At 32.5% G+C, this 17,238-nt stretch overlaps 1 protein-coding gene across 1 annotated transcript in view; it reads left to right on the top strand.

Annotated features, from left to right (window-relative positions):
- The first annotated feature begins 740 nt into the window (after window positions 1-740).
- LOC113504307 overlaps window positions 741-17,238 on the top strand; it is a 33,578-nt gene continuing 17,080 nt past the window's right edge. Inside the window, exons 1-2 of the mRNA XM_026886564.1 lie at window positions 741-1,397; window positions 14,829-14,898. Coding sequence (XP_026742365.1) covers window positions 1,176-1,397; window positions 14,829-14,898 — 292 coding nt within the window. The 5' untranslated portion in view covers window positions 741-1,175. The remainder of the gene's footprint in view (window positions 1,398-14,828; window positions 14,899-17,238) is intronic.

Raw genomic sequence — 17,238 nt, 5'->3', positions numbered from 1 at the left:
TAGTTGAAAAATAATAACATAATATGAACCAAGTTTCTTGCTACGAGCTACGAAGGCTACGAAACTTACGTAGGCAGCTTTTGTAGACGTAGCTTACAAAACACATTGTTTAATACGCTGTCGATTTTTTCCTACAAAAGTGACTGAATGAAAATATATTATCACAGAATTAGTGTGTCAACGCATGCATTTGGCAGGCGCGTCTTATGTTTCGCAAACATCAACTAACCTTTTACCGGAATTGAGTGACGATCAAATAAAAAAATACGAAACATTATACATTTAAGAATACAAAGAACCGACCATGACACAATTTCGATTGATGTGGTTTTAATTGTACAATTTATCGATTAAAATTGTGTGAATTGTATGAATTACACTGCCTGTTCGACAGTGTAAAATCGAACGAACTTCTGAGTAAAAAAAATCCTTTTGAAAGATGTATGTTATGTAAATTGTTTGACAAATTAAAACAATACAGTTTTTAACTCATTCTTGAATTTTATTAAAAAAAAACGACTCCCGCAGTAAGGAATTTAATCCTTGTGTCGCGGGAGGTTCTACAAACATACAAATCACATGCACAAGACACCCAGATCAGAACAAGCATTCGGCGGTCACACAAATGCTTGTCCTTCGCGGGGATCGAACCCGCGACACGTCGCGTATAGTGAGTTTGGCGTGGTGACCTCAACCACTCGGCTATCCGTGCAGTCAAAACTAAAATACAATCGCAATTGAGGAAACGTAACTTCCACAAGAACTTTCGGTAGAGGTCACTATACGTTGTTGTTGATTAAAAATATAGTTATAGAAACTAAGTGATAACTCACAAAAGAAATAAGGTTCTGCCAAAAAACAATTACTTTTTGAAGTCGAGTTGCCGAGTCGAGTCGAGTTGTCGAGTAAATTAATGTTATCCTTATCATGTACTGTACTAAATCGGTTAAATAGGCTTTTTTCTTAGCTTTCGACTCATCATATATTTATACAATAAGCCTACGTTTCCATTGAGGGGCGGAGACTTTCTCGCTCTTAGCCAATGAAATTCCAACCAACTAAATTGGATATCATTAGTAGCCAGTTTAGTGATTGTACCGGGTCTTTTAAAATCTTTAAAAAAATAAAAAATGTAATAATTAATAATTGCATAATATGTTTTAAATTGTCTAAAAATGTTGTTAGAGCTTTGGATCGATACGCTGTGTGGGACGGTACTAAAATGCCTGAGGAGCGTGGGACGGGGGCTGGGTAACCTTGGCCATGTACTATGTCTGATCACGATGCTCAGTCGTCATCGGGTGCTCGAGGCAAGTTCACGTTTTCCGAACTCATTTCTCATTTTCGCGTCGAATTTCGATTTCGAAATGCTTTGTGATTATTGTCAATACCGCCGGGTAAGTTTTTACGTTTAATATTACTGTAATAGATTTGGTGTATATACATATTTATAGTCGTAGTTTTGCCTGCTTTCGAATAGACAATTTTTTGTGAAGTGTTTTTTTATCTCATGTAGATTTAAACTCGTAAGTCCTGAAGTTGACAAATAATAAAATTACGTATTTTTTTGTGATTAAAATGTAATTTTTAAGATTTTGAATGTAAACAAAATAATCTTTAAAAGGATTTCCATGTCACTGCGCAGTTTGTATTGTGAGTCCGCGGTGACTAGACGTCACTTTGACACTAGCATTTGGTGAACTTTCATAAGTCAATTGAATCTAAAGAAAAAGATTTAGATGGCTACTAACACATTACCAGTAAGTTGCGAATAGATTTTTTAAAGATTTTTTTCTTATATTTGTTAGAATAAAGTTATAAGGTCAAGGTCATACCTCGCCAGGCGGTAACCTTGTCTAGGATTAAATTAACGGTACCAGCTATTGACCTGAAAAACAATAGGGAATTAAAAAACTATTGTATGCTGCTTTTTGTATTTAAAATTTATTTGATAATAAGTTTTGAAAATCAATTTTACCAATATTGGACCTCGGGCAACAACATAATTTTAGAGACTTAAATTTAGTCGCAATATTTTTTTTTGCTAACTTTCTATCCACGGCAAGGAATTTTATTCCCCTCGGGAATGGGGCTTTCACACTCATTCTAATCATTCATTGAGCGTAGTAGATCAAGCCCTTGGCCTTGCAGATCACAAAATTTCTTGTCCTATTGAATCAAACCCGAGAATGTGGCTTGCACTACTCAATTATCTTTCTTTGAAGTTTACTAGCATGAAATTTATACACCGTTTGCCAAAGTAATAGTAATTGAAGTTAAAATAACCTACGATCCTTAATTGGCCTGTAGATCTAGTGATTTGTGGCCCTGACTGCTTTATCGGAGGTGTCTGGGTAAACGTATGTGTGATGAGCGCGATCATTCGTTCTGCGTCTGGGTGAAATGCACCCAGATTACTCAATACCCAATAATTAATACTCAATCATTTTTTGCATTCCATATGTTGCAGCATACGATTATGTATGTATTTAGAAATTTATAAGTATATTTATCCGTTGTCTAATGCACTTTATACACTTTCGAGTTAAAGGAAATATTACTATGTTATTAATTTACTTAAATCATGAAAACTTTAATCCCAATTATAAATGCTTTATCCGACGCGAGCTATGTTATATACCTACATGAATGTTTGGGAAAATGCTAATTTCGAGCTTGTTTTGTAATTGTTTTTGCCTTTTTATTAAAGTTTAGTATGGCAATATTTACTTGAAATCTTTCTGACGGACTAAACAGATTTATATTTTTATATTTAGTCACATTTAGTCAAATTTTGAATAAATTTCAACCGCAACGCTAATTGAACTGTTTTAATTATTTATAATAATATATTTCATATAGCTAAATAAATAAATACATTGGAATTTTTGCAATAACTTCATAATGAAGTTAATTTATTTTATTAAAACCGTTTCAGTCAAATAATGGCTTTAAACCTTGATGATATTGATATTTTTGAGCCGCTTTTGGTTTAAACATTCAGGACATGTGGACCAGGTGCATTGCATGAATTCTTTTAAAATAACTCGCAAAGCATTTGCTCGACTCTACCCATGATCAGAAGGCTGGTCTATATTTTGCTCAAATAATAATAATTAGCATTGCCGTACAAGGTGGCAATGCAGCCAGCCTTTCTGGGCACGTTTCCCGACTTTGGCGGGGATGAAGATGTCTCCTTTGACTTTGTGTTATAAATCTATACTTATAATAAAATTGTAGAGGGGCCAATTCTGTACATGAAATATATTTAAAAAATAACTATTAGGGGGTGATTAGTGATCGATACTGATGCCAAAAATGCAATCAGTAAAATTTTTGTCTGTCTGTCTGTATGTTATTTATAGAAACAAAAACTACTCGACGGATTTTAACAAAACTTGGTACGAATATTCTTCATACTCCTGGGCAGGTTATAGTATACTTTTCATCACGCTATGGTCAATAGGAGCAGAACAGTGAAGGGAAATGTAGGAAAACGGGAGAAGTTACTCAATTTTTTAAGCTTCCGTCGCGCGTGCAGCCTTATTGGTTAAAGCTACACAGAAATCATTTATGACAGAAATGTCCTCCTTTAAATTATGTTAAAAATATTCCTCGACAACATATATTATGTCTGTCTTTTATGGTTGACTCACAATTATACGTGTAAATCCATATAGAAATGAAATGAAATTATTTATTCTGTAAATAGGATATTTTTTATCACTTTTACATGTCTTTTTTGAGAACGATGGAGCCGACATTTCCTAGCTGACTACCCTAAGAAGAAATGTCGAAACAAACTCAGGGGTCGCAGTCTCTTTTAAAGTCTAGACAATTTTCAAATTCGAGTGTATAAACTAATGCAGAGTATTTTAATAAATTGATAATATACCTGCATAAGGTTTATACTTACAAAAAAAAATGTATAAAAAAGATTTAAAAAATAATAACGCAAATGAGTTGCATGTTATTAAATCAAATAATAATTAATATTAACAAAAATAACTTCATGCAAAAGCACAAAAAATGTCACATATGTATAAGATTATATGCAAAAGCACAAAACATGTCAATAATTATGTACATAAATAATGATAGCTGTATAAGCGAGCAGTTCAATCCCAAGCATTTTTATCATTTAAATAATCTGATATGAAATGAAATGAAATCATTTATTCTGTAAGTAGGATATATCATCACTTTTACATGTCTTCTTATTTTTTTGAGAACGCTGGAGTCGACATTTCCTATCTGACTACCCTGAGAAGAAATGTCGAAACAAACTCAAGGGGTCACAGTCTCTTTTAAAGTCCAGACAATTTCAATGCGAATAGATATGTATAAACCAATGCACGGTATTTTTTTGGACTGGCCTTTTGAAGAAAGTACCAGATCGATCTGAGCAAGGGAAAAAAACAAATAATCTCACTCAAATCGCCAGTTTGAGAAACTACAATTAACATATACCTGCATAAAGTTTATACTTACAATAAAATAAAATAAAAGCAAAAAAGATTGAAAAAAAAAATTAATAATTCGGTAAACATTATATGCAAAAGCACAAAATATGTCAAAAATTGTATAAATGTATATGCAAAAGCACAAAACATGTCATCAATTAATTAAAACGTATCATATGCAAAATGCAAAACACATGTCAGCATGCAGAAGATAACCGGGCAGCAATAGACAGCTCTATTAGCGATCAGCTCAATCCCATGCGTTTTTATCAGTAAGATAGTCAGATATTTTGTAATATCCTTTTCCGGATAGTTTTAATTTAATAAAAGTTTTAAATTTCTTATTCGGTAGCTTACGAACATGAATGGGAAGCTTGTTGTAGAAACGTATACATTGACCCATGAACGAGTTGCTTACTCTATAGCTAAGCAGTTATGACCTTTCTGATTAATCTACTTTCGCGTTTACAAAACTTTCAGTCATCCCTTATTAATAAAACTTAACATTATTATATAACATTATTCAATAAATAAAGAATCATTTAAATCGGTACAGAAAAACCAAAGTTATAGATGTAATACGCTAATAAATTATCTCGCGTGAAAACTGAATCATGCTATAAGAATTATTTTTGTGTATCGGTTGTCGCGCTCGATGCACTTCGCGGCACAATCCGCGCGCGTGCTTCATGCATTGGTGTTCGACCTTATTGACAGACAATAATTGTTATAACCAAACCTTACTTATGAGCGCGACTCTTAGTATTTAATTGTTTATTTTTGGATTTGTTTTGGTGCTATTGTATGAAATAGTTATTAGTTAGTTTTCTTTAATTTCTAAACTTTAACAGTAGGCACGGATGTTAGTTGTTTTAGAAGTATTATTTAATTTTAGTACCTATATTATTTTATAACTTATAGTTTTGTGTAGATAATAATATAAGCATAATTTTGGATATATTTTTTTACATAAGTATAAAAATTATTTTTGTTTAATTATAAATTAAAATTTATTTAGCAATTATTTTAACCCTTAGCCACCTAACGTGTTTTAGAGTAACGCAAGCACCTAACATCGGTCATAGTGACCGCTTACACTATTTCGTGTTTCTTTACGAATTCAACATCGATTTGAGAAAAATAATATACTGATCATATTTTGTGACATATTTTTATTACAAAAATACAAACACAATTTAAAAATAATCATTTTTCATGTTAACTATCAACACTTATTACTCACTAAAGTAATTTTCAAAAAAATCAACAGAGTTATCAAAAATAGAGATCAGAGTAGGAACTATAATTAAAGTCGACAATATAATCAATTTTTTTTATTACCTATAATTATTATAAACATCACAAATCTATAAAAATCTAAATTACTTCTTGATTTTTATAAAATTGAAAATGGTCCAAATTAAATTTTTTTGACGACAAGTCAAACATATTTTTTGCTCGAGACCCGGTGGCTCCTGTATAATGTTGTGCTGCATAGTTCTCGATCTCGATACTCGCGGATAAGCAGACCAACGAAAATGATTTTTACCGAAATAGATTCTGGAACTTGCAAGCGGAATATCTTCACCAATTCAGCTCACATTCTGAATCAGATTCAGAATCACCTTCAATGTAATGTTAAACTGGTACCTCTTCAATATCGCTGCAGTCTTCATTCGGCACGTTGATTTCGTTGTCGGTATCTAAATCACTATCTTCTAGCCATCTCTCAATATTTTCCGTATGTTTTGACAATATAAAACTAAAAAAAAAACAGACATAACCAAAATCAGCAATAATCACGTAACTACCTAATGTCGGTCATCACGACCGCAAGCAAAATATAATTACCTGTATTTTTTAATCGAGGGCACGTATGTATTGGTCGAGCGCACGAGGCGTGCTGAAGAGTGTGGGGAGAAGGTACATGTACTCACAGCCGAATCGCTCGCGTTATAACGTTGTAATTCAAAAAATCATAATCTCTGGAGTCACTGTGACCGACGTTAGGTGGTTAAGGGTTAAGTGTCAATAAGTTTATTCCGTTTGAACTATTAGACGTAGTTTAGGTACTTACCTACCTATATATTTTTTAGATTTTAATTTTGGAGCTATTCTGGATAGTTTTATTTTTTAAGTAGACACTTAGATTTCGTAAGTGTACGGTAGCTTCAGTCAAGTTCAGTCACAGTTACAGAGAGAGCAGGTTCAGGTTCAGGTTCCATTCAACTTTATGAGCGTGAGTGCCTGAATTTCTCGAGCCAGTGAAAGCTCTCCAGAGAGAATGGTGTGATCAGCAAGGAGTTACAGATTAGATTAGCGATCAGAGTCGCGGACACGGCTATCTATACTTTTCTGCCGGAAGACTATTTCATGTGGACGAAGTCGCGGGCGAAAGCTAGTAAACGAATAAAATAGTCAATCAAAAATTTACATTACTTTTGATTCTTTCGAAGACGACACTTTTTCGGCATCATATAGCAGGGACCAATGATTAACTTAAACTGACTTTGTGGATGCGAATTTAAGGCAAATCCAATAATCTTATAAACGCAGAGTAAGGGGGTTTAGCATACCTTTGCTTTAATTTCAGGCCGTTTTTTTATAAGTTATTAATATATCAAATAAGGTAAAAGCACCTATTACGGAGGTATTTCGCAACATTTGAAAGTAAGAATAAAAAATAAGAATTTGTAGGTATTTCTAAAGGTGGAAAAAAATTATATCGTTAAAAGTGGAATTTATATTTTGCATTGCTGTTGAGACTATGATTCTGTTGATGATATTTCTTATTTTAAAGAAATATTTAAATAGTCTGGTCGATTTTCCCTAATACGGAGGTAAAATTTTGCTCTGATCCTATTACTGCGGTAGACGGCTCCTAATACGGAGGGTCAGTACTTATATTCATTAAAGTTCCGTACAAATAATATTTATTTAATTTGAAAATTGATTTTATTAAATTGCGTAATCAAATTAATGGTGAATGAATTATTTCCATTTTTCCATTTTGAGTAACTCTGACAATGACATCTTATAAATATGTATGGGACCCAAATACGGCCAGGCCTATAATAATTAAGGAGATCCCACTATTGAGCTACTGTTGTCGAGCTCGCGTTCTGTAGGAAGTATTTTTTTCATAGTAATTCTGACCTTGATAAGTAGCATGTAGCAGTAAATTACTGACAGTAACAAAAAGCTTGCAAAAATAAAAAAAAGTGATCGTGACAATGCGACAGAAATTTAATTGAGAGCTTCAGCATACACAACATTGTTAGTGAGCTCGTCCGGAATATGAACATGAAGATATCTTGGACTGCTCACACGGGAAAGAGCTACGTAAAGTTGCAAGATCTACGCCAGCAAATCCTAGGGCCTACCTTGAGCCTTATTTATTGTAATGGCGTAACATAAAGCTACACAAAACTGTATTCTCTTAAATTGAAATGGAAAATTGTTGAGAATCAATGGTATTCGAGGGATTAAATCTCTTTCCCGAGCACCCTCCGTTCTACAAAACAACGTCTATGGATAAAACTGAAAAATAAGGTATAATTATACCAAGTTTCATCGAAATCGAACAGTTATTTTTCTCGTGATGCCTGAACATACAGACAGACAAAATAAATTTTAATCACATATTTGGGTTTGGTCACTCGCTGCTGTTTATTTTTTCAATATTTTCAGTGTACAGAATTGACCCTTCTACAGATTTATTAAATGTATAGATAAATGAATAGAACCGTAATAGGAGATCTTAGAACCCTACACGGAGTTACCTGAAAATAATTACCGCCGTAATAGGAAAACTACTCATGTTTTCGATAATCCTAATTCTGACCCATAAATATTTCGATAAACAAAAGAGTAAAAATGCCTAATCAAACATTAACAGTTTTTTGGCTCAGATTTGTAAAACTCAAGTCAAAATTTATACAAAATAAATGTTTTGTGATAAATCAAAATACACCTTCCCATTTTTGGATCTTCTAAGAAACTAACATTTTTTACTCGACAGTTTTCATATTTAACTAGATTTCCAATTAAGAACACATACCACAGAATATGGTTTCTAAGTTATGTGATGAATAATTATTTCAACTAAACTTGAAACTAATTGAATAAGTTAATCAATTGAAAGTTATAAACAATTAAACATGACCAGTACTTTTCCTATTTCGGAGTCATACCACCGTATTAGGATTAATCTTCAAAATTTGTATCGTATTACGGCGGTATTTTATTTTTAAATTTTTTGGTAAAAAAATACTTACAAATATAAAATAAGCTATTTAAATAGTGAGTTTAATAATAAGAAAATGCTATAAATATCAAAAGAACAAACTCGAACGGCATCTTAATACAAAAAAACTTAGTTTCTAAACATTTGTGTACTTACTTTTGTTGTTCCGTGTTTGTATGGTAACACCTCTCACGTCGATTACGTTACAGAGACTGATTGATTTTGTTGTGTTGTCTATGTGCTATACTTGCAAACGTCAGTTAAGTCATAAAATATCGTTGTAATATCGTCAGTTTACACAAAACCTAAACTTATTATACATTAAAACCTTCCTCAAGAATTGCTCTATCTATTGTTGAAAACCGCATAAAAATCCGTTCAGTACTTTTCTAGTTTATCGCGAACAGACAGACAGACAGACGCGGCGGGGGACTTTGTTTTATAATATGTAAGGATAAGGATGCATTTGGCAGATTTGATGTAATGATAGGCTATGAAAGTGCCTAATGGTAGAATAAGAATTAAATATACGCGAAGGCCACTTTAGTGGTGCACTTCTTGTCATTATTATCTTGATATATCTTATAACCCTATCACAGAACATAAAAAAAGAATCTTGAACGAATTGAAAGCTAATCATTTCAATGAAAATGTTTTTTTTTTTACATCAGTTGTCTATATACTATTGCTGATAAATCGTAGCTGCGGTTATTGTGACTAATTTAGCTACCATATAGTTTATACGTTATACCGTATCTATAGTTCTAGGTAATAATTCCTAATTTAAAAACTTTACAATTTTTTTATTTAATTTTCATCATTATTTTAATTATTTGACGGATATATTTTGTAAAATCAGCAAAGAATAGAGCATGAATGGGATTATTGAAGGTTTAGATTCCCAACAAAACTTTCACCTTATTCATGTTACCGTGACCCTTTATGAACGATCGAGTTTCTTGTCTTGAACTTAGCATCACAATTTAAAGAGAGGTACTAGTACTACTTAGAACTTCAGAGTTGTTTAAAGGGATGTTCCTCTTGTTATTTCCATTCTTGTTTTTTCTTGTTAAAGCTAAGTTTACTTTCGCTAAACTTTCTCTAATATGAACAAATCTGTTAGGACAACAGGACACAAAATGTGATGGGCAGCGGGGACTATCTAACTAAGCTCTTACGAGTAACTTACGACATCATCATCAATAATACTAATTTGGCCTAATGCTAGAAGAGAATCCAGGGTTCCCTACTCAAAAATGTAGTACACTATGGTGTACTTTTAGCACTTGAGATATAAATATGGAAGCTGGTGACAATCTGGCTTAACAGATGGCTCTACAAAACATTGCCAAATTGGGTAGGTAGAGTAACATCAATGAAAAAAGCTAAGCGTGTCGCGAAGTGCAACTCCGATTTAGCCTTCGCGGGCTCAAACGTGGAGTGCTCCCGTATTTTCACGTCGTCTTAAGGCGGGCGCGCATTTGAGAAAAGTCAATTTAAGACGGTCATGACAAAATGTTAGAAGATGTGCCCTTTGTGGGTTATGTTAGATTAGTCGTTCTATAAACATTTGCGACGATTTAAATGATTTGTAGTAGTCCCAAATTTTCGACTTCAGTTATTTTTTGCCTATCCTTTTGTTAGTGCCACTAGTGTTATGTTGTGTGTCAGGTTCGGTACAAAGATATAGTCTTCATTAGTTTATGCATTGATACTCGCATTTTAAAATTATCTAGACTTTAAAAGAGGGAGCGACTCCTGAATTTATTAAACGTTAATTCTCGGGTTAGGGGGTCAGATAGGAAATGTCGACTCCAGCGTTCTTAAAAAAAATCATGTCAAAGTAATGAGATGTCCTACTTGAAGAATTACCTCTCTGGACACAGACTTGACAATAATGTCTCAAATAAGGTTGCCTTGTTTAGATACAGCCAGTAATAAAATTATTTATCCACAAACAACCATATTTAAACAAATAATTTAGTACGTGTAGACCAGCTTATTCAAAAAAATGTTTTGATTGAAGTAGTAGTAGTTCAAATTGAAGGGAATGGCTAAGTCGGCTGTTAACACGCAAATTAACAGCTTTGTTTTAAACCCTCGACGCAAAAAGAGGGGTGTTATAAGTTTGACGGGTCTGTCTGTCTGTCACTGGCATCATAGCTCCCGAACGGTTGAAACAATTTAGTTATTTTTTGTATTAAACGTGACTTATGTGAAATGAAATGAAATGAAATCATTTATTCTGTAAGTAGGATATATCATCACTTTTACATGTCTTCTTATTTTTTTTAGAGAACGCTGGAGTCGACATTTCCTATCTGACTACCCTGAGAAGAAATGTCGAAACAAACTCAAGGGGTCACAGTCTCTTTTAAAGTCCAGACAATTTCAATGCGAATAGATATGTATAAACCAATGCACGGTATTTTTTGGACTGGCCTTTTGAAGAAAGTACCAGATCGATCTGAGCAAGGGAAAAAAACAAATAATCTCACTCAAATCGCCAGTTTGAGAAACTACAATTAACATATACCTGCATAAAGTTTATACTTACAATAAAATAAAATAAAAGCAAAAAAAAAAAAAAAATTGTGCAATGTGCAAATGTTCTTAGGCATGTTTGATGAAAATCGGTAGAAAAGTTTAAAAAGTTGTGGGGGTTGAAAGTGGGGAAGAATAACCGAATGTCTGCAAATACACTCGAGAGGGGTCTCAAATGAAAGCGGTATTTAAGGGTAGGTATATTGATAACTTAATCAAGAGAGTGTTTGCTCTGTCTTATGTTGCATTTGATGATGGGTAAATTGGGACATCCAAATCCGATTGTCAAGTGAGATTGCCAATTACTACATCCTTGTCTTTGACTTTCTGCTAAAGATGATTTGTCATGTGGGTTATTAAATTGCTGCACCATCTGATTTTACATTACAGTATGTACAAAGAATATTCCATAGTAATATTATAAGATAAAGTATATCTGTATTTCAAGCGAAAATTACTGTAATTATTAGTCTAAAGCCTGAAAACGGACATAGGCTACTTTTAAATTTCAAAAAAAAGGGTAAGGCTTGTAAGGAGGGGTATTAGGGGGTCAAAGATTATGAAGAAACTTTTGCTTAGAAAAGACTCCGACTTTGAGATTTCGCTTAAAATATATTGAGTGTAAATAATGAAATATGTTTTCTGCGATTCTTGGGTATTTTGGTTTTAAGGGAGAGGGGGGGGGGGAAGGTATTCCCACGGAAATGGGAACCACGGCGTGCTAAAAAGTGAAGCCGGATGGAGTCGCGGGCAGTCTATACTATTATTATTAAGCTAATGAGTTTGTTTGCTTACGCGTTTATCTCATTAACTACTAGTCCTATTTGAAAAAATATTGTTGTGTAAGATAGCTGATTTATTAACAAAGGCTATTGAATATAATACGATAGAATATCTATAGGAATTATCATTTTTTCGTCAACCGTTACAGTTACGTAAAAAGCACGTTTGACTAACTTGCTTTATGGCTTTTTTCGTAACTTTCTACAAACTCTGTTGGTATCTATTAATTTGAGAGCTAGTAAACAATCGGTCGTCTTTAAAAATAAAACCATTATTTCAAAGCACTTTTAAAACATTTTAATAATAGTTTATAATTGTTTATTTTTAAAAAATATATAAAAAGTACTAGCTGTTGCATGCAACTTCTTGCGTATATTAGTGAAATCTTAAGCAAGAATTTTTAGAATCGATGAATAGAGTATCTTTTACCAAATAAACTGGGACCTCTTAGGGTAGAAAATTAATGGAGCTCACACAAACCTCAGATTTGCCGATGATGCTGATGATCGAAGAGAACCCAGAAGTATGAGAGCAAATGATGCAGGGCCTAGCAAATAAAAGTGGAGAAGTTGGTCTGGAAGAATGAAACAAAACTGATGAGAAACTCAATTGAAATAGATATTATAGTAGACGGCAACAAGATTGAATATCCCAAAGAATGTATTTACCTTGGGACAGATAATCTCACCTTCAGATGAAATTAGAAAGGTAATAAATAAAAAGGGGAATAGCCCAAGGATAAAGAAAATATTTGGTCACTGAAGGAGATGGATGGATGAACCTAAGCAAATACATAAAAATGAAAACATTCGAGCCCTGTATTCTATTAATTCTTAAACATGGCTGAGAAACTTGGCCAATAATACTCCATCAAAGGGAGAGGCTAGTAAAATAAAAAAGTGGTTTAGAAAGAAGGTAGCTGGGGTTAAAAATGAAAGACAGAGTCGGGAATGTAGACTTACCAGAACAAATCTCACTGAAATTCTCACTTGCCTTACTATTGAATTATATTAAGAAAAGTAGGTACACAGTTTAATAGATAATCATACTTTTTCCTGTATAGCTGAAATTTAGATGTTTTCGAGGATAAGTAATACTGCTGTTTCTGTATATGTATACCAAAAAAATAAAAATAGGTATATAGTATACAATTATACTGACAAACAAAATCTTCGCGAATATAATAATATTCTTAATGGAAAAAAGACCTCAGCGTCTATAAATAGTTAAGGGTTGTTTTGAATAGAAAATGAAAGAAATAAATTAAAATTAATGAAAAATGTGTTATTTTAGTTTTTGGATATATTTTGGGAAAAACTTATGACTTTGAAAATTTTGTTCAATACCTACATACGAGACGAGAAGGTGGGTAGAGCCTTAAAAGCAACAAGTGTCTAGCTTTTTACTTTACTGCGCAAAATCTTAGGAAGATTTAAACGCAAGCTTGAGCACCTTTCGTATTTTTATCGATTTGCCCCCCTTTCTTTTAATAAAAAATATGTTTTACTTGTCTAAATGATAAAACTTTTTCATAGCCAACTTTTGGTATAATTAACACATTTATTTTTAAATTATTTTTATTAGAAATGAATCAAATAGTTTTATTGATTTTTTAATTGATTTATGTCCTTAAGATGTTAATTATTATTATCTTTAAGACGCTAGGTAAACTGACAAATTAGTTAGGTATAATAATATATTTGCTTTACTTCAAAGGCTTTTTTGTATCTTCTACAAATGTGCTTACTTTGGCTTCGCATTTTATCTAAATTTTATTTCTTATACCCTACTTCTTTGTTGGTTATACCTGCTTCTTATTAGTAAAATTTGAATTAACGATTTTTTAACCCAAAATAAACCGTTCAGGTCTTGGCTAAAATTTTACAGCGTTACAACTTATCTAGGCAGATATCAAATAAGATTTCAGATTATAGTTTTAGTAGGCTTTGTACAGTTTTTGCAATGTTTTCGTACAGTTTTCTATAATAGGTCTTTCATAGACCTCTCTCAGAAACTTTCGTTTTATTTTAATTCCAGTTGTGTCAACAAAGCTAACCCTTAAAGTCGTTATGTATAACCAGAAACCATATGCCTACCGTTTTATTCCAAATAACAATTAATTTTAAGGTTTACAACTTGAAAGACAGGATTAGATTTAATTTTGAGTATCAATAAATTTTGATTGATACTATGTAATATTGCTTCAAAATATTGCTGTAGTATTTTTTCCTTTACCAATGAGATTCGGTCAGTTTATTGCAACTCGGTACAAATGACTTTCTTTCATCATTTGTAGTTCCAGTTTCCAGAGATATTATGGTCTACTATATTTTCGCATAAATTTTTTAGGAAAATAATTCTTGACTGGGTTAGGTTAGGTTAGGTTATAATTTTGAAAGGAGTCGTTATGAAAAACATTTATTCCTAGTATTTTAATGCCAATTTAAATTAAGTCAATATGTTGTTGCTTATCTTTAGTGAACCTTTAAACAAAACTTACTTTTAACATATTTTGAATAATTAATAATGTATTATTAATAAAAAATAAAATAACTACATTTTTAGTCCCTTTAGTAACAAATTATACCTAAACAACGCAATGAGAGGTTTAATTTGAAGAAAATCAATTGTTTTTTTATTTGTAGCCATAATTAAGTAATGTTTGACTCTTTAGTAGACTGTAGTTACCATAACGAAATAATTCAATGTAAAATAAACTCGTCTTTCCTCCTTGATGACTGTATGTCACCGTGATATAATTTCGATGCTTAATATAAAATCCATTGTTCCAGAGAGCTGGTCTTCCTCTGCCGCCGCTCCCCATCGAAGAAGACCAGACCTTCAACTACAGATTACCAAATCGTAAGTAAATAGTCGTAGAATATATTTATCTCATACTTTATGTTTTAACGAGTTACTTACTTTTTTTTTCTTTCACATTTTTTTTTTAACTTTCTTTTTTTATACAATGAAATGAAATCAATTTATTCTCCAAGTAGAAAACTTATTACTTACCTACAAATAGCAGGCATTACGTTTACTCGCGGCATCATGTCACTTCGTGCGCTGGCAACTAGGTAAAGAGCCAGTGTCCCGTGTCCGGTCCTTTAGCGACATGATAATATCACAAATGCAAGTCATACCTACACGGTGTTCCAAGGTGCATTTTTCTAAGATTTTATTTATTTATATTCTGATTTAAATATATGCTCATTTCTTGAATGTTAAAATAGAGTACATTATGTGTGCTAAGTTAGGGTCACCATTGTAGAGCCACTTACAATCTTTAGGGCATCTTTTTCACCTATACCTCAAAAAAGCTTTTGTTATCTGTAACCTTTTTTGGGATGTAACAACAGGAGATGATTATAGCAAACATACACACACACAATACAAATCATTTCTGTTTTTAATATGACTGACTAGTTTCAGCGGTTGAGGGAGGTGTCATGTCCTCGTCTACTCCAGCTGTCTTATTAAAAAAACCTGTATTTATAATCTAGGTTCAAGCTATGTATCATGTACGTTAAGATTCTTATTTAGGCTTGGACTATCCATGATACTGAAGTTAAAACCTCCTTCTTTAACCATGAAATATCTCTTCACTTAATTTCAATACATGTATTAGTGAATAGAAGTACCATCATACTCATCGTGGAAATTAGTACCTTGGATGTTGGTCTTAAAGTTATTCTGGGTTTAAACTAGTTTCAAAGCACACTTATGTAATAAAATGCCGACTTTAAAACTTCAAATTTTAAATAATAATCTTTTTTGATTTTAATGAGAAAAGGAAATGAAAGTTGGTTTCAAATGGTAATGGTAATGAAACTACAAAATGGGGTAAACATAATTTTAATAATGCATACTACGACGGACAGTTAAACATAAAGATTTCCTTTTCCTGGGACAGCTACTTTTTAAATTCTAACTTTCCAATCTAACATGAACTATCGAGGGAACAAAACTTTAAAGAAGAACATTCCAAACTACGGAGCATCTCTGAGATTTTTTTGATAAATAGCGAAGTACTATACCGATGACATTTTATAACAAATCACAAGTTAAAATACCATCAGTATATTACAACGTCGTAAAATTTTAAATGAATTTAACAGAGTATTACGAAACTAATTATTTTCATAGAAAATAACGAAGCTCCGTCAAAACATCTTTACTAAAAGTAATTTTAATTTAACATATCAAACTTAAATTAGTTCATAGGAATTAGGTAAAACACTATTAGGAACAAAAATTGTGAGATTGACAATAGGATGTATGCTCCCAGGATTTTAAATATCTCGCCTATTACGCGCTCTACCTCCTTCAGTACCGACTTAAAATAGTTTCTGACTTGGATCTCGATTTGTTCTTGTATTTCTTTGCCTTCTCCATCTATATCGATGACAACGTCGTTGTTGACTGGTTCTGACATCGCTTTTCAACCGTTCAAGCAGACAGCCGCGATGTCTCTACAAGGACAGCGTATAATAAAGATTCTTATATTACATTTGTCATTAATTTAATTTTACCTGACAATTTTCCGTAACTGAGATTAGGACAAGTACATTTTAAAACAGGCTCTTAATCACAAATTCAAGACAGCTTTAAAAATAAACAAAAAATACCAAGCCAGGCACCTAGAACTTACATAGGCTGGCATGTGCCTCATCCTATTGGGCATGTCCAAAAGCATTATTAAACTGACTAGTCAAAGTCCTAGTCCAGTCTAATTAGACTTACTAGGGTTCTAAACTATGAAGCTAAGAATTAGGACATAATGATTGAAATATTATATTATAAAAGTGAGATAAGACTGGAAATGAAAAATTAAAATTTTAAATTCACAAAATCAGTTTTTAAGGTTTCCAGCCAGTACAATTTCCAAATAATTTTCAGCATTTCAACCTCCTACCTATCAACGAAAATTTCAGGAGTTTACAGCCAAAAACTACGAATTATATTGAAACTAGTATTTAGGGATCCTGGTCCTTGGAGGTGCTTAGCATAGCCTTCGCAGGCCGTTTAATTAATTGAATAAATATTGAAATGTACAGTAATGCATTCGCGTGGGCGATCATTGTAATCACATTAGCACTGGCGCGCGAGTAGGACCGTAAAAATATTCGTTGATTATTAGTACAAATTATTTTATTTACATTCCTTTAAAATGGAGTCCGTCGCAAATAAATTAAAAAGCGA

This window comes from Trichoplusia ni, chromosome 21, assembly GCF_003590095.1.
Source record: "Trichoplusia ni isolate ovarian cell line Hi5 chromosome 21, tn1, whole genome shotgun sequence".
Lineage (NCBI taxonomy): Eukaryota > Metazoa > Arthropoda > Insecta > Lepidoptera > Noctuidae > Trichoplusia > Trichoplusia ni.
This window is presented reverse-complemented; position numbering and strand designations above follow the sequence as displayed.